The sequence below is a fragment of the Nothobranchius furzeri genome, chromosome 12 (genome assembly GCF_043380555.1).
Source record: "Nothobranchius furzeri strain GRZ-AD chromosome 12, NfurGRZ-RIMD1, whole genome shotgun sequence".
In the NCBI taxonomy this organism is placed as follows: Eukaryota; Metazoa; Chordata; class Actinopteri; order Cyprinodontiformes; family Nothobranchiidae; genus Nothobranchius; species Nothobranchius furzeri.
Window position 1 is genome coordinate 18,611,092 of NC_091752.1, and position 24,033 is coordinate 18,635,124.

General features: G+C 41.8%; 1 protein-coding gene across 8 annotated transcripts in view; it reads right to left on the minus strand.

The window, feature by feature from the left end:
* Positions 1 to 843: 843 nt before the first annotated feature.
* Positions 844 to 24,033, minus strand: part of adgrb3 (adhesion G protein-coupled receptor B3) — a 179,639-nt gene continuing 156,449 nt past the window's right edge. For 5 of the 8 annotated variants that reach the window (XM_070542386.1, XM_070542385.1, XM_070542383.1 and 2 more), the window contains 12 exons: positions 17,726 to 17,876; positions 15,973 to 16,042; positions 15,491 to 15,557; positions 13,407 to 13,510; positions 12,983 to 13,081; positions 12,528 to 12,699; positions 11,430 to 11,525; positions 10,607 to 10,646; positions 5,425 to 6,104; positions 5,306 to 5,341; positions 4,391 to 4,495; positions 844 to 1,913 (listed from right to left, as the gene is read on the minus strand). In XM_070542386.1, the coding sequence (XP_070398487.1) occupies positions 1,725 to 1,913; positions 4,391 to 4,495; positions 5,306 to 5,341; positions 5,425 to 6,104; positions 10,607 to 10,646; positions 11,430 to 11,525; positions 12,528 to 12,699; positions 12,983 to 13,081; positions 13,407 to 13,510; positions 15,491 to 15,557; positions 15,973 to 16,042; positions 17,726 to 17,876 (1,809 nt within the window). In that variant the 3' untranslated portion in view covers positions 844 to 1,724. The remainder of the gene's footprint in view (positions 1,914 to 4,390; positions 4,496 to 5,305; positions 5,342 to 5,424; positions 6,105 to 10,606; positions 10,647 to 11,429; positions 11,526 to 12,527; positions 12,700 to 12,982; positions 13,082 to 13,406; positions 13,511 to 15,490; positions 15,558 to 15,972; positions 16,043 to 17,725; positions 17,877 to 24,033) is intronic. The other 3 variants (XM_054750137.2, XM_070542384.1, XM_070542382.1) reach the window with 3 other exon arrangements.

A 24,033-nucleotide genomic window follows, 5' to 3' on the forward strand; every position in this document is an offset into this window, starting at 1 on the left:
TTACAACCAATCAGCATGAGTTAACCACAAGTCACAGACTCTACAGAGTACATAACCCAGTTCGGGTACTTGGCTGTTTCCAGAATGGGTCTGGAAAATGGGTATTTCAGACCAGCCCGATCTGGTAGAATTACCTGGAAGTTCCTGGAAAGAAAAAGAAAATTCTCAGAGGTTTCTATAGTAAAATCAAGCCTAATAAAAGCAAAAAAAGATAGAAGAAAAAATAATCTGACAGAAATCATCATTATTGTACATAATGGAGCCAACTGCTAATCTGTATTAGAAGGAATTGGTAATTCAGGAGTGTTTGCATTAGCTGTAATGTTCTGTCATGACGTCAGAGAAGACCATATTCCTCTTCCTCCTGCTTTGTCCTCATCTTCACTGAAGTCACACCTCCTCCTCCTCCTCCTCGGTGGACTCCTGGTTCCCAGAAGGAGGGAGAGAGGAGCTCCTGCTGCCTCTCGCATTGTCAGAATGGAAGCCCTGCTGCACAGACCACCAGACAGAACAAACGAGGCTTCCCCTCAGCCCTGGCAGCTTCCTCCCATTAGTGCTCCAGCTGGACTTGTCTGTCTGAGGGAACTGATCTTATCAGAGGAACCCTCTGGAGGCTCGGAGACATATTAGAAGTTTAAATGCTTCCCAGCTAAATTTAGAAATCGGATACAGTCAGTGGATTTATGAGGTGAGGAAGAAAACTGTACAGAGCAAGCTGCAAAAGTGATGATGATTATTTGAGAGGCCCATTTTTTCTGGATTATCCAGTAAAAAAACCAAACTTGGACACATTCTTGAGATGCAACCAACCAACACACGGCATAAACTGGACACGAGCTCTGAAGCAGTACGAACATATTTCCTCTTTTATTTACATTCCTTTTCAAATGTCAACATTTTTCGCTATAATTTCTGGTCAGGTTGGCATTTTCTTTTATCTCATTAAAATAAATTGGCACAAGTAAAACATATGTAGACAAAAGTTTATTTACACCATACAACATTTTTCTTTTTAAATATTTTATACAGAGCTGCAGATGAGAGAGCTTGCTGGGATCCTTCAAGCAGATTCTGCAGTATTAAAGTTGTGAAATATATTATTTATATAAAAGTGAGTATTATCTTTATTGCATTTAAAGCAATGAAGAATGTAGCTTGACAAACATTCATTTTAATATGACAGAAAAATCCTCTTTGCCTCCCATGTTTTATATTATAAAGTAAAAAGTGTAGTAATGGCCAAACAGACTGTTATAAACTTTTAAAAACTGCATAAGTATATACATTGTGCTCCCGGGTCCAGTTTTCAGGAAATTAAAACGTGACCCGATGAAGCTGGGACGACATGGCGTGTCATTTGCTTTGTGAGGTTTCATCTAGAGAGTTTTCCTTGATTTGATTTTTTTATCCAGCCAAATTCATCAACGGATAATTTGAAACACATGATGGTAAATATTGTACACCAGGCTGCCCCACACTAAGTACACTAGTGAGAATTCAAAAAGTAACACTGATGTTTTTATCCCTTGTATTTGTCTCTTTTTTTTCTTTTTTCCCCTCTCTCACCAGTTCTTATATTGTATTGGCACATAATGTCCCTGCCACGCTCGTAAGATCCAGATATGTATGCCAAGGCTGTTAGAAAAGTCTGTTGCTTTATTCAGTGCAAAATACATCCTCGTCTCTGTCCCACATTTGCATTTTCCCCGTCCTCCGTCACCCTTCTAGACTTCTGTTTGGAAGTCTCCTTCCTGGACATCTAGGGGTAAGTTGACACACTTTTCCCACTCTGCGGGTGTCATCTCCAGTGAGTCCTTGGTGTCAGATTCTAGTACATTCATAGTGGCGTAGTTCTGATACTCGCAGGCTGGATTGTAGCTCTCCCATGGGTTCTGCTTTGGCATTGCCTTGTCCTGCGAAACACGGCCAACAATATGTTAGTAGCATCGCTTCATTGGTGGCTAAACCGCCACGTTTTAATCCAAAATTGGCTTTTCCAGTCACATCACTTCATTCAAAAGGGCATTGTATGAGCTCCTAGCATTTCTAATTGAAAATTATGGATTAATGCTGAGAGAAGCACCAAATAACAAAAGATAATGGCAGTGTATTAAATGGGAACATGCATACACTACTAACATGAGCAGATCTGCAGTGTACCCTTAAGCTTCACGTCTGAGTGTGTGCTCATTGGCAGTCCCAAAGACATTAGTGCAAATAAGGGGAGGAAGCTGCTCCCCATCAGGGAATATAAAATGGATACTAATGTTTGCTGCCAGCTCTGCAGTAGATTCATTGGGGAGAAAAAATATTGCATGATCTACAAAACAGAAGTTGCATGGTAACTAGGCAACTGTTCTCAAATTTATACAGATCTATTGAAATAGAGGGAGGGTGAAAAGAACTAAAAGGACAGAAGCTGTGTTACATGGGTCATTTTTAAAGTAACTTAAAAATGTTTAAATGTGACTATCTGACCCTGTTCTATGATATAAAGTAGGTATAGCCTCTCCCCTGGCCTCTGCAGCTAAACAAATACTTTACACGAGCCTAGAGCGCTGACCAGTAGAATTGTGTATCCACAAGAAAGAGCTGTCAATCAAGATGCGACCCAGTTCCCAGCATGCACTGCGGATAGATGCGCCTATCAGCTTAGCACACCAACCTAGCTTAAGCGCTAACTTGACCTACATTGACTAAACTTCAACTGTGGAAGAGGAGGAAGGGGAAATAAAAGGGGTTCATCTTTTGTGTATTGAAGTTAAGCTATTAGCATAGCATTCAACCTCACACAACACTGGGCCATTGTTTTAGCCTTTAGCAGCATTAGCATCTTGACTCACGATGGGGAAGGCTGTTGTTTTTAGCGTCCAGGAAACAGCAGAGCACTTCTCGGCTATTGGAAGCTAACCATTAGCATCGGGCTTGTGTTATTTGTGGAGGTACAACCTCAACGTTGCACAGCAAACTGAGTCAGGGGTAGAGTTGCGTTGCTCTTAGCCAATCAGAGGCGAGATATCATGAAATAAGACTCTAAATCCTGTCGTGTGATGCTACTTTCTCCTCCAGCTGACTTGTACTTTCTGAAACAGGCACATCGGAGCGTTTCTTTCCCCAAAGTACGACTTACAAGGATTTTATTTCTACTAGAGACCACTGCAAATGCTACTAAAACGATTGGACCTCCTTAATGAACCCAAAGAAGGCTGAGGAGATTATTCAGCAGTAAGAATTTGGTATTTCTGAGCAGGAACATGTCGACAACATTACTTGTTCATTAGCTACATCGGACTAATGATTTATCATTGTGTAGTGTTAGCAACAATGCCGAGAGATGGATTCCTGCCGGTTTTAGATGTTTCCCTGCTTGAAAACTGCAGATTTGAATAAAACGAGTGATTAGCAGCTCCTGCAGAACCCAAAGAAGGCTGAGGAGAGAATTCAGCTGTTAGGATTGGGTGTGTCTGAGCAGGAACGAATCACAAACATGATTTAGCTCTACAGGGCTATTTATGTGCATGTCTGCTGTATATATACGCTACAAGGGCGTGGCTTTCAGCTCCTTTCAGAAGGGAAGTGGCAGCAAGAGCGGGAGCTGCAGCCGTTCAGATTTCAATATCTCAACCTCCTCTCCTTGATTTCATGCTACGGACCACAGCTTTAACTCAACTAGCACGGTCTAAACTAACTGCAGGCGTTTGGCTGCATAATAGATTTCTAAAAGCTGCATTCAGAACCAAAAATGGGAAGAAAAAAAAACCATACAGCTCATCCGAAACTGATGAATTAAGTCTGATGTCCTCATTGTCTGCAGCTCCAGCCAGGTGTGGAGACAGATGGGGAGACTTTTAGTTTGCAGCAAGGTCATGTGGTGTTGCATAATTAGCCTGATTTCTAGATCCAGTAAAGTGTTAGCCCCCCCACACATACACCCACACAGTTACTGTGAGCCACATTAAGGTAATATTTGTGTAGTTGCTGACAGGATAAAGAATCTGCCATGCGTTAATGAAAAGAAAACAAAAGATGGGTTCGCTAAGTAGATACATGTGCATGTAAATAAAAGTGCATTTATGGCCTTGTATTGGAATGGATGCACTCCACTGTAGCAAAACTGTCAAATGTTGCTTACAGGTATTTATTATTTACTTTTATTTCTCCCTTAAGAATGACATCATGGAGAAAATGCTACAGAGCTTCTAGAAAGCAGCCCTGGTGCTGCTGGCAAGCTCAATTTATAGAGAAAGGCACATTTTTGCTACATACCCACTCATTTGCACAATCACACATAATGTGTCCTGCACCAAATATCTAAATAAATTATTTGGATGTTGGTCTTTTTTTTATTATTATTAACAGACAGCCACCCCTCTGGTTTCCTGTTACTCACCATGGTGCCCATATTTGGTATGTCTCGAAATCGGTCCAGGGTTTGAAATTTCTGATTCAGTTCCTGGAACAGCTCCATGTGTCTTTTCCTGGTGTGCATGACTTTCTGCAATGGCAAGGGGTTTTTGCTTTGGTATTGACAGCCAATAATGGAAATGCATCTTCCTCTCCATCCCCTCCAACTCTGATCAATTTGTTAGTGTCATGGTAGTTTACTTATAGGCCCGGTTTGAAACAAATTCACTTGCCTCTGCATATATACCAGTGACTTGGCCAAAATAAAGGAAACACCAAGATAATTAAATGTTGGGTTATGGGATACCTTCACATAATTCTTCTGTGATAAATGACCTCATTTGGAGATTTGTTGGTGTAAGGGAAATCCTTGTGATCAAACCTTGGCACAAATCTTCCATTTTAAGCTGTGGTGTGCATCTAAGCCCAAAGAAAATGCAACCAATGCCAAAATAGCTGCCAGCCGCTACACGTTTCCTGTATTTTGACGGAGTTGAAATTTATATATGCAGTAAAGCATGTTTTAACAATGCAAAATAAATGCTGTAACCTGCCAAAACGGGGGTTTGCATGTGTGTTTGCAAGCCAATAGAATCATTGCTGACCGGTGATAAAATCAGATGTGAAATGTGCAAATGATTTTAAAAGCATACAGTTTGGAAATCAACATAGCTAATGGATGAAGGAGATGGAGGAGGATAAAATGTTGATGAGAGCTACTGCCCTGTTTGTCAGCTGACAGCCTTGCTTTTACTTTAACTAGTAGGTCAATAAATCTAGACGAGTCAACGCTGTGTAGCTCCAATAAGCTCAAGAGGCACAACAAGTAGTACTAAATCAAAAGCAAGGGCACAACCGGGATTTGTTTTCGCATCGGAAATTACAGAAATTTTATACGTACCTCAAAGTCCAGATCAGAATATCTTGACTTTCTTCTCTGTGAACATAAATCACAAACGAGTAAACTTGAGTTGTTAACATATTAAACGGGTAGTGAAGAGTGAAATCATCCATTTGTACCTCCAAGGAGCTCATAGATATTGTAGAGCCTGTGTCGCTCCTAGAAAGCACCCCGGTTTCTTCCATTTCAGCCAGGAAGTTCTTAACAGCTGTGCGGGGTTCAAAGGGAAGGTTTTGCATCTGCTCTGGAGCGCTTGGATACTGCTGCTCCAGGTTCACATTCATATGGTCCATGCCCGCCGAGCCGATGTTGAAGTCGGGACTGATCTTGTAATGCTTTAGCCTTTCGTGTGGCAGAGTATCCATTGCTGAAGTCATCTTCGGTTCGTCTTTTATGAGGGTGGGCAGGTTCCCTGACCCTGACGCGGCACCTATGGTGGCGCGAGGCATGACTATGTAGTCCGTCTCCATCATCTGGCCCTGTGCCGGATGGCCCTCCATGTCATGAGCCCCCATGTCGTGGTCGCTCTGTCGCATGGCGTCATCGGTGCACAGGTAAACAGTGCGGCGCATGTCGGCGTTGCTGTCGGAAATGCACTGGTCCTTGAGGTCACCCATTCCCATTGGCATGTGTAGAGCTGAGGGCTGCTGGATTATCACTTTGGAGATGATGTTGCCAGGCAACGTAGAGTAGTTGAGGCCCTCCGGAGCCTTCTCGTCCTCCTCGTCATTGAGGGAAATGCGGGAAAGGGTGCCAGTGATTGTGGCGGCGCGGCAAGAGCCCATGTCTTTGTGGAGTGCTGGAGGGCAGAGCGATACAAGGATTAGTTAGAACACCCCAGTGCTGAATCGACTTCAGCATTTGTTTTAGATTCTCCAGCATGTGACCAAACAGAACAATTCAAATCAATATCAAGGAATTCTCTAAGGAACAGAAGCCACCAAGGGAACACCGGAACGACAAGATGAATGACTGTGAAAATGCTACGAGTGTGACATTCCACAAAAAACAAAGCAACACAATGGAAGACATGGGAGTCTCTGGGGAACGTTACTGTAAATAAGCAAGAACGGCTTCATTCTCTCCCTGAAATCCCCTCTGCCTTAAAGTGTGCTAATGCCAACTCGGTGATTGGTGATGACCTTGAGAATGAACACAAGAGAAACAAGACTTTTCTATTCAAAATACTTCTCTGGTTGGATAAAACATACTCTGTTTGCAAGTCTGTGGTATTTTCAAAAATCAAAGTCGAGCTTGATCAACAAATTTGACCGATTCAGCCCAGTGATGAAATCACACAATGCATTCCACTTTTTGTGCATCTTGGCTTTAGTTTTTCCTGAAAGGACCCAGATTTATATTTTGGGGGTTTCAGGTAGTTTCCATCCTCTTTAGCCTCACAATACTGTACAGAATGAAGTATTGTGGCCACAAGAAGGCCAGACAGCTCTTTTAGTCTCCAAACAATTTGTATTTCTGCGGGCTCTGAATAATAGTCGGCTTGACGATTCACAATTCCTTGAAGATCCATTTAGGAAGCCCTCTTCATTAGTCCACAGGAGATTGGAGACAGACAATGTCGGTGTGAAGGGGGGGCTGCTGCGAGTTACCAGTCCTATTTACACAGGAGATAATTTGCACAATCTTTTTTTTTGTTCAAAGCTGTCTTTTTTTTTTCTTTTTTTTTACTCTACTGTGATTTTCCCAACAATTACTGTGACTAAAAGTACAAAACAGACACGGCAGTTACCCTTCCACTGGCATTCCCGGGGAAAGAAAATTCTCTCCAAACTCAGCACAGACCTTTGTGATATTTATTCCAAGGCTTAAACTAAACCATTGACAATAGAATATTTAGTTTATTGCAGGTTACATTAATAGCGTACTGTTTCTGTACCTTTATCTGCATTATGTGTTTCTGCTGCCTTAAGGTGTAAATATCCTCACTGTAAGATTACTAAAGTATTCATTCATTCGGTAATGTGTTTATAGACCCATTGAAGCGTGATGTTATGTGACACCCCCGCCCCCAGTGCCTGACTGGAGGGCAAGAAACCGGCACCCCCAGTTGTGTTTATCTGTTGGTTGTCAAAAAACAGTGCTATTAGCTACTAGCATATTTAACACACGTAGAGCTGTAGGCTGCACAAGTCATTCACCCATTCACACACACATTCATACGCTGGTGGGGAGGAGCTACATTGTGGTCATAGCTGCCCCGGGGCACACTGACAGAGGCGAGGCCTGCCAAGCACTGGCGCCACCGGTCAGGCAAGGTGGGTTAAGTCTCTTGCCCAAGGACACAACAGCAGCATTCTCTGGTCAGAGTCGGGATCAAACCTGCAACCACCCGCTTACTGAACAACCCGCTCTACTTCCTGAGCTACTGCTGTTCCAAAAGTTAAATTTGACAGGTTTCCAGTTGCTAAAATACGCTGAAGGCAGTGGTCAACAACCGATTAGATTTCATTTTGTAAATGTACATGACAAATCTTCTTCATACTCCAGGGTTACTTGTGGAGTACCACAGGGTTCAGTGCTTGGACCAATTCTTTATACAATATATATGCTCCCAATTGGTAATTTAGACAGCATGGGATAAACTTCCACTGTTATGCTGAGGATACTCAGTTATATCTATCAATTAACCCCGATGAACCTAATCAGTTAGTTAGATTACAGACTTGTCTTGAAGACATAAAAAATATGGTGACTCTAAACTTTTTGCTTTTAAATCAAGACAAGATGGAAGTTCTCATCTTTGGACCAGAAGTCCAGAAAAGGAAATTGCTTAATCACCTGACCTAAATGGCATTACATTAATCTCCGAGAACAAAGTAAGGAACCTTGGTGTTATCTTTGACCAGGTCATGTCATTCAAATCCCAGGTTAAACAGGTTTGTAGGATTTTCTTTTTCCACCTTTGGAATATTGCTAAGATTAGAAGCATCCTTTCCAGGAGTCATGCTGAAAAACTAGTTCATGCATTTATTACATCAAGACTGGATTACTGTAATTCATTACTCTCAGGAAGTCCACAGAATGTAGTTAAAAGTCTTCAGCTTGTCCAAAATGCTGCAGCTAGAGTTCTGATGAGAATTAAAAAGAGAGATCATATCTCTCCTGTCTTAGCTTCCCTACATTGGCTACCTGTTAAATTCAGAATAGATTTTAAGATCCTCCTTCTCACATATAAAGCTCTTAATAATCAAGCTCCATCATACATCAGTGATCTGATTGTTCCATACGTTCCTAACCGAGCACTTCGCTCTCAGACTGCAGGTCTACTGGTGGTTTCCAGACTATCTAAAGTTAGGATGGGAGGCAGATCTTTTAGTTATCAGGCTCCTCTCCTGTGGAACCAGCTCCCAGCCTTAGTCAATGAGGCAGACACCTTGTCTACTTTTAAGACTAGGCTTAAAACATTTTTATTTGATAGGGCCTATGGTTAAAATCTGATGTTAGCCTAGATCTGGACAAGTGGGGGAGTAGAGGGAGGTGGAGTGTACAGTCCGTAAAGATGGCTCTCCCTTGCCCTGCCTCCAACATGCCTACATCTAAAAGGCTAGGTTATCCAGAGGTATCTCTGTAGTTATGCTGCTATAGGCTTAGACTGCTGGAGGATACACTGACCACTTTTCACACTCTACTGCTTTCTTCTACTGTCTGCTCTTTAACTGTACTATTTTCTGCAATTTTAGCTGTTAATTTTTTTTCTCTAAGTGTTTTTCTCCCCAGAAGAAGCTACAATGATGTTCTGCTGTGCTGTGGTGGCCTCATGGAGGGGGCCATCGTCTAGCACACTGCTGATAATCACTAAAACATTATCCCTCACCTTATAATAACTTTTTGCTTTCCTTGACGTTGGATGTGCTAATACTTGTTTATCTGTTTAACTATAGATTCACTAGGATACATACAATAAAGTTTATCTCTCACCAAATAGCAATCACAATGTAACCATAGACACATTGCTGTGCGTGCGTGCGTGTGTGTGTGTCTGCTCTGTCTTCTCGATCCCCAGTGAGTCGTGGAGGATGTCTGCTTATACTGAGCCAGGATCCTCTGGAGGTTTCTTCCTGTTAAAAGGGAGATGTCCTCTCCACTGTCGCTTTATGCTTGCTTAGTATGAGGATTGCTGTAAAGTCACTGACACTAATCAGTGACTTGATGCAATTTGCTGGGTTCCTTATAAAGGAAACTTTTTTCTGATTGGCTTAATGAACTGACCTGGATTGGAATGTTTATTATGTGAAGTGCCTTGAGACGACTCTTGTTGTGATTTGGCGCTATATAAAAAAAATTGAATTGAATAGAATTTTAGCGAATAAACCACCCAGATTGTGGCAGACATGAATGAAAAAATAAAATATCTGCCCAACATGTCAAGAAACAAACAAGTTATAGCCATCTAATTACATATGCTTTTATTATATAATTATGTGCGGTCGCAGGCACGAGGAGCCGGGGAGAACTGACCGACCGAGTGGATCCAGCAGCGGGGAGGAGATGTGCTGCTATGCAGTCCTGAGAAATAAACGTGTGTGAAAGCGACAACGCCGGTGTGGTGTGTAGTTCTGTGTGTGACCCGCGGTGACACTCTTATAGTAATTACTCAAATGTGTTGTGTAATTGGAGCAGGCAGCCCCTAATCTCATTGGTTTGTGTTTCTGTTTATGTAGCTTGTCAGAATAAAAGGAGCATCTGTTAATCTCCAAAGACGAGTGGCATCATGGCGATCCTTCAACATTAACCCACAAAACGTAGAAGAGATCCGGTTACTCCTTCGTTGGTTCAGCTGTGAGAGATCCACACAGCCGGTTCTGAGGATTGTCGTCCCTACAGCTCTCTAGCTATTTCAAACGGATCTGGAAGATGTCTGCTAAACACCGTTAGCTTTGAGATGGTTTTTTTTTCTTTGTTCGTTTGCACAAAGATGTGTTTGATGATCTAAAGTAGTAATGTCAACATCCCTAGGTTTTATTTTGTTAGCTTAAACTGCAGAGCTCTGGGTAATGGCTGGAGACGGGGCTCTCCAGCTTGTGTGGATGTGCGCAGTTACTCGAATGTAAACAGTAACTAATGATGGGTCTATATTTCACAATAAAACTTGTAAAAACGTCCTCGTGATATTTCGTCCACAGACTTAAGTCTATTTTAGTTGTTGTTAATAAAAATCCATTGTGAATCGTTACCTGTTATGCAACCCTGAGCTATTTTTATCATCTAACCCTTTTTTTCTCCCTTTCAAACAAACCATGAAAAATCTGGTTAATAAGCATCTATTCATCTGTCCTGTACCTGATCGGCAGGCGATGTCCACGTCTTTCTCAAAGTCCGTCTGCGGATAAGAAAAACAAAACAAAAACAACGTGAGTTTCACCTCAAATATTATTTCAGCGATAAACAACAAACACAAACGGGAAGTCAACCGCAAAATCAATATGAATTTATTTTTTCTTGTTTCCAAGTGCTTAAGGAAATTTATGTTGCTTTTCTTTGCTTCAGTACAACCTTCCAGCTCCCAAAATAATGTGTGAGGAAGAGGGAAAAATATGTGCTGAGACAGCTGCAAAGCTTTTGTGCTTACTGGAAATAATGGTATTGAACCAAACGGCCTCGACACATTCTGAAACTGTGAAAAGTATTAGAGCCCTAACAGCAGATCATTGTTATGATGTGCTGGATGAAAATGCCTGGGTCTCATTTCAGAAGCCGGGAATAATCTTCTGTTACCTCGTAAGGGGAAATCAGCGGGATGCATGGAAAACATGGGCAGTGAGTTTAATCAAACACACACAAAGGATTTGGGCGTGGGGGGGCTTTTAGAAACCACAGCCATTGATCAGAGGTCCGACTGTTTAGCGTGCGTGTAATTGCAGGTATTAAAAAAGAAGCGGGTGGAATAATAAGGGAACGAAGGAAACGATGCTTCATGGTTTCGATGAAAAATGGAAAATAAAATAATACGATCAGTAGAGAAACCCAGAGAGCACATAAGTTAAATCACGTTTGAGAGCAGAAGGGGTGAGCGTATTATAAATAACACACAGAGGGCACATTTGGGCCTGCTGAAATGACAGAGTCTCTCATGGGTGCAGATAAGAGGGGTGACTGTGCCTACCATTATCTGAGCATGCCCATTAGGGAAAGTTCCTGTTGCATCACCGCTGATTGGATCTTGGCAGTTTCTGAGCCGACATCTGAAAGCATCTTGAACCTAAAAACGAAAGGAGCCAGAAAAAAAAAGGATTTAAAAGAATTCTGTTGGGAATTTTGAAATGTTTCTGTGTGAAAGTAATACATAAATCACCCGTTCTAAACGACTTTTAGGATAGTTGAGGTCTTAAAGGACTGAAAAGGCAGAACTTTTAGTCTTATCATTAATTGAACATCTCTCCTCTGATTGGCTAACAGAAGTGCAACTCTTCTGCCGCCTCAGATTACTCTGCAGCACTGATGCATTGTCTCCACAAATAACACAAGCCTGAAGGAGTTCTGCCAGGCTAATGCTAATGCTAATGGTTAGCTTCTGCTAGACAAGACGTTCTCTGCTCTCAGCTGCTAAACAACCATCAGTCCTCCCCTTCAGGAGTCAAGATGGGTGAGTCCATCAATGCAAATATACAAAGTGATGTAGATCTGTGTGCCTTTTGCTGACACAAGTGTTTCCTTGTCTAAGGTTTTCAGCAGTTAATGCAGGAAATGTTCAGCCAGCATGTAAAACTCAGTGACCGCTTATACCTACAAAATAAGAAGTATCATATGTTTCTGAGTGAACTTCCTCTTTAGAACAGCTCCGTTTCCTAAGACTTCACAGCTATTATGAGAACTTTACATTATAAACCTTTACACCACTGTTAGGTTCACATTACATGAGTATCGGGACAAATATCTTGACCCCATGGATGCAATGGAACTGCTAATTTTGTTGCTGCAGGTGAACTTTATGCTTGGAAAAAAAACCACGTAAATCTCATTTTATTGCAAAATTGATGGCAGTGTAATAATATGTGAAATTTTGGAAACTGGAGCCATTTTAAGATGGCAACGATCCACTTTGGTCTCGGCTAGGGCCCATGTAACCATTCATTCAGAATGTAACCGTTATTTCTGCGAACAAAAACCAATAAAAAAAGCTACCTATAATGGATAAGATAATCATTATTTACAACTTTTACAGTTAAAAATGTCTGAAATGCCCCTAAAGGGCCTCTTTTACCTCTCTCCGTAGAATGCAGTGCACCATCACAATGACGAAGCCTTGCAAGGAGTCAAAGACGGCAAACAGGATCTGAAAGAGGATGGAGCGCTTGTCTGTCATGGCGAGAACTGCGGACATCCAGGTCAAAGCCAGCAGAGGTAGGACGACGCACGAGCTCCACAAGGACGCCCTGGAAGAAGAGAGGAAGGCTTGTGCGTAGGAAATAAACAAGATCAGGTCTGGAGAGCTGAGTTGAATCTCCATGACGACCTGTTTCCTCCAGAGTGATAGTGGGCTGTTCCTCTGCATACTAATGTTTATGTGAGGCGTTCGAAGGCCACTTCTATACAGTAGTTGTAAAAGAGAACCATTCCTGGCAGCGGACTACAGCAGTGGACACACTGTACATGATTTTTTTTTAAAACTCCCTGTAGCATCGTTTTATTGATTCACAGACACTGACAGGCACTTACATTGCATTGCTAGCTGTAGTTGCTGATAAAGCAGTCGTTGATACGACACCACATTTGGCACACTTGAGAGTTAATCCTGTATGCGGCTCACTCATCTGTCTGTGGGACATGGAGACACCGAGACAACATCATGACAAACAATGATAACAGCCGCCTGACTTCAGAGTACCTCCCTACAATGCTAACAACAGCAGGGGCCGACGAGAGCGTGGGCGTTCTAATGATTTTCATCTTGGACTAAATCTGCCAAAGAAACGCGAAACCACGTCGCTCCCGAGAGAGATCTGACCTCTTTATGTTCATGCATCTTTTTCTTTCCAGCAGTAAGGAAGCTGAGATCTAAATCTCCACACTGAAGTAAACAAGGCATGCATTGTTTATATTGAAATATTGATGAAAATGAAGAAGAAAAGTGGGTACTAACAAGGACGTGCTGTCATACCCTGCTCGATGCTTCAGCTTCTTGTCCAGAATTCCATCTCTGGACACAAGTTTATTAAAAACCAAGATGCCAATCACCATATTCACCTGTCAACAGAGAGAGAATGGCAATATTTAGTGGTGAAATTCAGTCGTTAGCGTTCATCTGCAACAGGCTTTGACCTTTAGCCTCTGCTGTTTGCTCCTCTCTGTGACATTTGAGCCTGCAGATGAGACATGACCTGCACACTTATTCAGCACAGCCTCCTCAGCAGGCACTCGCTGCCTCAGCTTGTGTTATCAGAGCTCTACTCTTCATCGCATTTGGATACGATCTATGTGAAATCCTTTGTGTCTGGTGTGTGTAACATGGTGAGTACTTCCAAGAAGTATAAATACATTTGGGAAAGATTTGATTCAATTGTTTCTGTGTTACACAATGGTGTCAAAGTATCAAAACAATCGTATTCGCAGAGCTGCGCTGTTCTCGCTACAGACGGTTGTAGCTGCCATTTTGCAGACATTAGCGGGCGTTCCTCTGAGGATCTTTGTGAGGGAGAACCACAGCACAGCAAGACTTCAAGTGCTTTTATTACCGAGGCTCAAACTGAAGCATTTAGTCCCTTCAAAACAAAAAAACCCCACCACGGAACAGAAACTTGACAGCAAGAAACAGAATTACAAATCCGCAGTCTTGTTGATTTAGCTATTTGGGTAATGACAGTCTTTGCGTAATTTTCTCATTACAACTACGTAAATACAAGAGGATTAGATTACCGCAGTATATTCGATGTTGGACAAATCTAAGACATGAATACTTAATAACTTCACAGCCACATGGAGGACTATTATGATAAATGAAAGGGAATTACTTGAGCACAGTGCCTGATGGGACGCTCATTACTCTGTCTTTGAAACTGTTCTGCTTTTTAGTCATTTATGCAATGCTGTGCCGCTAAAGCACACACACAAATGAGCTTTTACGTCAAATGTTATGTTTGTATTTCTTCATTCCTACCAAAATGATTCAAAATCTTGCAAATATATGTAGTACTAGTAGTAGCAATAGTAGTAGTAATTTACTTTCAAACATATTCACTTAACCCTCCCACTGTCCTAATGGGTGTGACCCCGTGAGGAAAGTTGACCACTGAGCAGGATTGATGGTTTTTCCCTTGGGTCCATGTGGCAGGGGTGAGGTTGGAGCTCACTCCTCACCCCTGCCATGTGGACCCAAGGCATAAACCATCAACCCTGCTCAGTGGTCAACTTTCCTCACGGGGTCAAACCCATTAGGACAGTGGGAGGGAAATGATCATTTAATTATAGTTGCAATGAATAGCTGTTTCTAATTTAGGAGTTCTGGGAAGTCTCTGGGATGGTTCGGTCTTCTTAGCTGTTGACTTTCTAAACAAAATTGTTCCATTCAGAACATTTCTAAGATGTCAGCAAATCGTGAATGCTTCGGTGGCGAGTGATGTCACTGATCAGTGTCAAAAGGCGTCCATGGACATTAATAGCATTAAAAGTTTTATTTTTTCAAACTACACAATAATTGAATCTGTTTGGGGAACCGGGAGAGTTTCAGTTTGATGTGAAAAGTTACATTCAATGACCAGAAGATGCCTGGTTTTTTACACCGCTTCGCTGGAGACAACAACGCAGCGTTGCGGTCAGGATCTCCACCGCAGGGTGGGTAGTTTAGAAACGTGATTTTTAAAGCTGCGTCAATGCTGCTCATTTTCTTTTCCTTCCATTCTGCTTTAACAGCAAGTCTAATTTTACAAATGCGGATTGTTCGGTGACATCTGCCAATGTAGTTTATGTCCGAATTATAACCAATGAGCATGAAGTCACCACAAACACAGGTCAGCGACCCTACTGGGCCATTTCCATGTACATTCCCCACTCACTTGGTCTCTGAAATGGCCAGAAAATGGTCCTTTTGGCCATCCCAGTGGAATGGAGACATGTGCATACCTTGAGAATGTGTTTTTTTTAAAATATGTATAGCAAATGTTCAATATATTTTAAACAAATTCAGCCAAAGGTGAGTGAAAGCCACAGACTTCTGTAACAGGGTCGTACCAAAACAACAGCTGCTGCAGGTCCAACAAAAGCATACAGGAGCCCACCCTCCAAAGAGAGCCAACAGCTGCAGAGAAAACAAGAAAAAAAAATTATCTCCCAACCGCCACATTAACATCCACGTTAATGGTGCACACCAGCACATCACCGTTAGCTTGCACAATTGTCAGCGGAGAGACACCATATGTTGTAACTCCCTACCCAACGTTCCACAGGGCAATAAAATGCTAAAGAGATTTTGAGCAGTGTTTATGCATTTGGTGTCCCGCAGGGAAACAGCTCACTGGAAATGTGTGTCTTGCTGTGCTATTTTCAAATCTGATTGAGTTCATGGGTCTTTGTTTATGGCTGTATTTAGGATAGGTAAGCCATTGCAGAAGCACTTGATCACTGCTCTTAAGCGTTACCGTGAACCCAAAGTGTGTGTGTGCTGCATAGTAAATAGAGATGACGAAGCAAGAAAAACAAAACCGAAAACTTACTATAAGGGTGTCCCGTAGCCTTTTGTTTTGGTGAATCCCATAGAAACGGCAACGACTAAAGCTGGTAATCCTTTAGAAAAGAGAGAACATGTGTTACTGGAGGAGCTCCAATCGGAGAATCGGGTGCATGTAAACCAGAATACGTTTCAACTCATTAAACAAACTGATTCTATTACAAACCACCGCATGAGGCGATATCTGATCTACTACTTTTTGCCATTTCAGTCAATAAGTTGTATAAGTTCCCATCAAAAGGTGGAGGAAAACAGACTGCACGGCTCTCTCGGAAAACGGCAGCAGTGCGTCAAATAGAGGAAGCCACATAGTGAGATTTCATCACTTTGCTGTGAGAGATTTCTACCCCCCTCCACCCCCTGTAATAAGAAGGGTTTTGCTGTGTGGCTCCTCATTATAGATCAGCACAATTGATTCAGTTTTTACTATTGTGTGCTCGGAATATTAAAGCGTTTCCTCTCCGAGCGGCACAGGCAGGTGCTATTGATGTAATCAGTTTCCTGGAGGCACGAGCCAAAGACCCTGTGGCCATCCTGTGCCTCTCTGCAGTGCCGAGGAGGTAGAGTGTGCTGAGTGTTTGCGAGCGCGCCATAAATCACAGCGCAGGCAACAGCCTGGCGTAGAGACTGCGTCTAAAAACGGGGCTGAATTAAGAGGCGGATGTGCGCTGCATGGATTGGGTTTGATAAGATGTCATCTGTTTTCATGCAGGTTGTCATTTCTTGAGATTCGAGGCAACAATGTAAGAAAACAGCTGTCATGTTTTATGTTTTAATGCATCCTGATTGTTTATCATCACTACTTCATCTATTGCTATTATTCTAAGTAAATCCATGTGATAGTAGAACAGTCTTCGTCCATCTTTGCAGCAAGCAGTGGCACTGCAATGACTAAGAGAGCCTTGTTTGTTGCTAGGTAACAAGAAAAATGAGAGTGGGCTCTTTCATAATCAAATTGATTTTTTTTTTAAAGAGCGATCTCTAGTAGCTTGAAAAGAAAAAGCAGCTTGGGCAAAGATTCAGACTGACATTTATCAGATGAAGGGAAATCTTTACATTTTGATGCAGATCATGTTAGCTTTTCGCTCATGTTCGATATTCGCCGTGATGATTTCCTAATTTTAGATGTTCGTGTATCAAATCACACTCTGCATTTCAACGTTTCCAAATCCATTTCCTTTGAGACACTTCAGAGCTAATTTTATGCATGACTGAACATCAGACTTGGCTAAAAATGCCAAAAACAGGTGTTCAGGATGAATATTCACCACATTTTAGATGTTCAAATGCGTTGTACTTGATGGCGTGTGAGTGTTTAAGATGAACTGTATCCTGCTGCAGTGTACTATAAATGCCAGGCTCCCATCTTCTCTCTCAGACATAAGGTCATTGCAACCTGCTATTGGAGAGCTGCACCAGTCTGTCCCACCCCCCAAGCCTACCACACACACACACACACACACACACACACACACACACACACACACACACACACACACACACACACGCTGCTCAAGGTCAGCCTATTTATCCAGCTTGACTGAAGCACAAAAGCATCCCAACAAAGAAGCTGGCAGAATGAAGATCCAGCCGCCCCACAGAGACAACGAGAACAGTGAAAGAAAAAGATGTACAATGTTCTAGATAGACACCTTACTAAGAGATGGAGAGAAAATAGCAGCTGAGAGGTACGATGGGAGGATAACGGACAGCTCTGGTCCAATGAACTGCCTGCTTACCCCAGCCCAGGCACAGAAAGCGCTTGCGGATGAGCCTGGTCCGAACCTTTCCGGTTACTGCCATGTAGGACTGCCAGGCCTCTGTGAGGACCCAGCAGAATGAGGCGAGGAAGAAGAAGTGGAGGAAGGCCGTTGTCATGATACACACGCCCTGTTGATGGAGAAAAAGGAGAAATCTTTACCGTCTGCATGTATAATCTCAACTTTTCGAAAGTGAATGCTCTTTAAAGCAACACTGAAGAGTTTTTAACACTTTAGGCCATTTCTTCCAAACTGGTTTCAGTAATTGTTTAGCTCTTTGATGCATGAATTATGAAATCTTCAACCATGATTTTTTTAAACATTTTTTTCATTCATCTTTAGGTGTGAATGAAACAAATTTCAACAAATATTTTTTGTAACATTTAATAATTTACAAATAATTTATTACATGTCCACCTCAGTGGGCAGCGTGCATTCTGAACATGAAAAATGTTGGCTTGACTTACTGAAGTCCAAATGGACGGGCTCAAATGCAATAAAGTATTTAACAGCTGTGCTTAATAGCAAAAAAAAAAAACTGTTTTGAGTACCTGTCCACTGTAGTGACCATTATGCATCAAAGGGTTAGTCATACATTTGAGCAACGTCACACTGGACAGCACTCTGTAACCAGAAACTGCACTTAATAGTTTTGAGATATAGGTAGGAACCCTTTACTTGCTTTGTGGCTTTTAGCTGTGTACTGTGCTGGTATACATTATAAAGGCTAGCAGCTAGCTTGATCAGTTGGCTGACCGTCAATAAAAATCTCAAGAAGAAGGAAAAAGAATTTAGCTTTTTTTTTGGTATCATAGTTGAGCCTGGGGGTAAAAGTAGGAGAATAATGTTTTTGAAGGTGAAGCGAAGAGCTGAAACCAGAGTGAATATTGGTACAGCCTACACTAGTTTACCATTTACACTAGTTTGAGGGAGCTGAAGGAGGCTACAAAAGCACGGACTGATGGTGACCTGGCTTTGTTGCTACAAACTTGTAACACAATTGTTTTTGTCCAAAAGTTTGACTCTTTTTAGTTCGTGGCTTATTTCATATCAGTCTCCCGTGTTAGCTCGTTGTTACCGCTAGCTGCAGCAGGCTTTGAACAGGGTTATTTACAGAGGGCTCAGGAGTGGGTTGTCCAGTAATAGGAAGGTTGTAGGTTCGATCCTGCCTCCCACTAGAGAAGGCTGCTGTTGTGTTCTTTGACAAGACACCTAACCCTTCTTGTCTGCTGGTGGTGGTCGGAGGGGCTGGTGGTGCCTGTGTGAGGCCTTGCCTCTGTCAGTGTGCCCCAGGGCAGCTGTGACTACAGTGAAGCTCAACAACACCAGTATGTGAATGTGTGACTTTGGGGGGTTGTAGAGCCTTAGAACAGGGCGATTAAATTCCGGACCTCGGGGACCGGTATACAGCATGTTTTGGTTTTAACCCTGCTTCAACACACCTGATTTCGGTTAGTAGGGGATTAGCAGGCTTCTGTTGCAATGGTGATTCAACCACTGAATCTGGTGTGGTGGACCAGAGAAACCACTAAAGCATGCTGTATAACAGCCCTTGAGGTCTTCCTATAGCCCTGTCCTAGAAGGTGCTATAAGGGCCATTTTATTTACTACAGTTGTAATTCTGCTTTCAACCAGCAGGAGGGACAAGCGATAACCATTTTCAGTGTTGCTTTAATACAGCTAATGTACAAATTAAAGCGCAACTGTAATGCTGCAGTCCTGCCTCAAAGAAACGCAGACTCCCTCAGAATCCCAGTGCACGAAACTTCCTGCTTGATCCACATCAATTCTATTGATATTTCTTAATTTCCTGGAACTATTCTTGCACAATCAACAGTATTCTCCTTCTCAAAAGCCCACAAGGAACCATCCTGTGCAACGAGTAAAGCAAAGCACCAGTTGGATCTGCAACACCAGAGGTGGTGATGGTATTTCAGATTAGATCACTGCCAGACTAGCTGACACAGAAAGCCATGGCGTTGCATTCCTCAGCACTAACCCTCATTAGTATGCTGGGGATCCCACCTGGAGGCGTGTGAGCCAAGGTCAAGTGTTTTACACAAACAGGAGGGGAAAAAAGCTACAACGCTTTAAAGAGAACAGAATGCAGGTGTCTGAGGCGACAGATTATATCCTGGCTTGACAACTTCTCCGCTTCATTAGCTTGTCCATCTTCGTTCCACTGAGAGGCCCCACCAAATGGGATTGTTTAGAGAAGGATTAGAAAAGAAAGAAGTATTCTTAGAAATCTTCCCACTGCACAATGACATTTGTGTCAGAATAGATTGTTTCTTCTCTTTTTCTACAGTTTACAGAGCAAGACTCTGGTAATCTGAGTAATACTGTACAAAAAAGACAGGATTGAAGTGTAGCATCACATCACTGACTGTCCACACTGCACAAATACTTTACATTTCCTCTGTGAAAGTCACACTAAGTCCATTTAATCCCCTGCAGCCATCACAGGGTTCACACCAGACAATAATCCTGCGTTAACTCATTTCTGGGACATGTACAATTCTATTTACATATATCCAGAAAAAAAAGTCATTTTTCAAGTTACACTGAAGTGCAGAGTTCCTCGTGTGAAAATGCCCACTCAGCTGGTTTCCTTCCTGGTAAAATTGAATCTATAAACTGACCTACTAGAAAAAACTAAAACAGTAAAAGATTTAGAGGTTGACAGCGTGGCTTTGCACTGTGACCATCAGTTTTAATTTGTTATCAGTGTTTTATAAAACACCAAAGCAAGTTTAAACATAAGGAATAAAAACAGATCCTAATGCTTGTAACTACCATTCAGTATTTACCCACACAAATAAAAGCTGAACAGAGTTGAAAGGTTTTTAAAAAGTGATAAAAGTGACACCAAGTCTAATTTCCCACATCACACTGCTCATGTGGAAATTACAGCTCGATGTGTATTTATATTTTAATGAACAGTAACCAAAAGCGTTCAGCACTGTAAACCCTAGAATCAAACATCTGTTTTCTTTGGTTATTACTGATTATTGATGGCATAACTATGTAGCTGTGTCGGTTTTATACATCAACCTTTAGGTGAAAAAGTAAAATCATGTGAGTTTTTGTACGTTTACAACCATAAGCTAATTTAGTTTGAACGCTGTCCAAGGTGCTGAAGAAACGGTCTGCCTAGCTTCTTGGAAACGAGTCATCTGAAGCTATGTTTTTCACACGAGCATTGAACATGGGGGAATAAAAAGATGGAAAGAGTGTAGAAAGGTGCACCCGGATGATGTCATGACAGCAGAGCCTGGGAACATATGGTCGTATATAAATGGGGGCGAAACTCTGAGTTCACATTGCCCTTTAGAAAGGCAAATGCTGGGAGATGCTGAGCGCTCTGTCATGGTATCCATGGAAACTGAAGAGCTGAGGATGGGCCTGCATTAAAACATCACAGATCTGATAGACGTGAGGTGGGAGTAGGTGGTGACGGGGCGTACCTTAGGCCAGGTCTTTATGGCAGTTTAAGATGAGGGGAGAAAATTCGAGGAATCTCTTCCTGTTCCCTGCCTAAAACTCTAAAGGTTCAACTCAGACCTTTTATCCTCTATGCTCTCTGAAATATTAAGAACTGAAAGCCAATTGCCATGAACTAAGAGCAGAGCTGTACTGGAGCAGAACCTTAGAAATACATTTAAAATTTTCTGTGAAGCTGAAATTATCTTTTATTTTCACAGATGAAAAATTAGGGTAGATTTAGATTATCCTCAGAGCTTCCGGCATTTTCAACTATTGGTTGCTTTGCAATATTTACAGTTCTAACAATCAAATGAATAATAATAATAATAATAATAATAATAATAATAATAATAATATAGCTACATTTACCCCGTAGCAGAAACATTTTTATATGTCAGCTTTATTAGCGTCTCGATAAAATGACCAGCAGAAAAAAGAACATGAGCCACAAATAAGCTGCAGAAAACAAATTTTAAAGGGTAAAATATGAACTTTTATCTCCCCATTTGCTCTAAATCATCATCAGATGAAGAGGCTGCTGGGCATTGTGGCTGAAGCACCCTCCCGCTGACTAATCAACAAGTACCTTGATGCTTTAAAGAATGGCTGTTTGGGTGGAGGATGCTGGAAACCAACCAGCAAAATGTGAGCACAGGTGGCAAAGTGTTGTTGATATCATAAAGAAAGAAAAATCACTGAACAACATGTGTTGCCTTTTCTGCTGAAGTGCAGAAAAATGGCAACTTCTACTTTTTAGTCTGATTCATCTTTGAGTTTTGCACAGTTATTCTTCCAAACGTAAACAGAAGATTCCTGCTGCTGTTAAACTTCCACCAGTTACAGGAGAATGGGCCGCTGGTGTCATTTCATCAGACACTAAAGTATTTATAGAGCTAACCTTCCTCTGCAATAAACCCAATCACGTTAACCTCATTATAAAAAGAGACTGTGAAAAATTATACATTGATATTGTCATTAAAATGTTAATATATGTAAATAAATAAACAAATGATCAAATAAAGCAACATTAAAGTGGTATAACTGGACACATTGTGAGTCATTCTCTTATGAAGAAAAGCTCTGGCGCTCTTAATTCAGGAAGTAGAACATAAACCTAGGGTATGTCCGAATCCACGGGAAGGATGCTTGTAAGAGCGCATTTTGAGGTCGATGACATCACAGCGCAGCAACGAATACTGTCCGAATTCCAAGAATACTCATTCTCGCGTCCTCGCTCCGCCCACATTTCGAGGACGGGTCTGTTGTATCCTCACAGAACAAGGCTTTCCCAGCATGCTTTGCGCGCCGGCTGTGGATTTTCGACAGTAAGAGCAAATGGGGAGAGCTACGAAGTTTTAAACGTAAGTTTGTTAAAAACTAGCCGTAGAAACCTAAAAAGCTTAAAGCGGTTCTGTTTATAGACATTTTTGGTTTGTATATTTGTTTTTTAAATTACATTTTAGGCAGAAATCAGCCAGAATGTGTTTGTATTGCATGTCCCTTGTGTGTGTGTGTGTGTGTGTGTGTGTGTGTGTGTGTGTGTGTGTGTGTGTGTGTGTGTGTGTGTGTGTGTGTGTGTGTGTGTGTGTAGCGAATTAAACTTGTCATTTGTGTTAAGGACAACGGAGCAAAGAAGCATTTTTATTAAGCTTAGAGGTGAAGAGTGAAGCTGTTTACACACAACCACAGAAGTTCTGCTGTGAAAAGTAGTTTTACATTCAGGGATTTACACAGCCGACACGTTTTAATGAAGTAAAAAGTTTGTGTGAAGAAAATAATTTTTATCTTCTCATGCAGATAAATGTAAAAATGTGTTTATTGCCTTTTTGTCACCTGTGGCCTGATTTTCTCTGTAGGACTGCAGGTGTCCAGGGTCAGGAGAGGCTTTACCTGGTGGTCCTCCTGGGAGAGAGGCCTTCTACTGTCATCATGTTAATGTTATTTAGCTGCTTGATATTTGAACACATTTATTAAAACAAATACTAATAACTTTCTGGTCATTGATTTTATCACCCGTTTTATTATTACAGATGTTTTTGAACATGTTACATGAACAGAAAATGAAAAGATGGTAAGGAGACACGATTATTTATAATACGTTACACTTATTTACAGATCAAAACCAGTATGGACCAGTTTTGTACGGTTAAAGCAGGATTAACCTGAGTGGATCATTTATTTAAACTGAGTGAGCAGGAAGTCTTTAACAGTGCAGCTGGATCTGCTGCAGGAGGATCCAGACGTGGATGGAGGGCTGGAGCAGACCTGTGGCTGGACGTTTCTGGTCAGAGGAACATCATACAGGACGGTCTGCAGAGAGAGCTTTGGGATGCTTCCTCTCACTGTCCACGCCATCATCCATCTACAGGGACTGCTGGGCTGGCTCAGATGACGGCTGTTGCATCTCTAAAATGTATTCAGAAATATGAGAGGAGATGGTTTATGGATCCACTGGTATAACAATTGTTACTCTTCAGCAAATAAAACCACAGTGTTGTTTTTAATAGAGGTTCCTACATAAATGACTTGCCTGTTAGCAGCAGTGGTGGTTTGCTGGTACCTCCTCCAGGACAGAGCACCGCTGACCTCCCCCACACACATCTTCCTCACGCTCATCCTCCAGACCCACAACTTCACCAGCACAGAGGCAGACGTGCAGCACAGTGCATGCTGACCTGTAATAGATTGAAAAAGAGTTTTTTTAATTGAAAAATGTAAAACAAAACATATAACTTGCAGTACACTGGTTCTGTTCAGTTTAAATAAATGCAGCAGGGAAAACTACAGAGAATTTACATTTT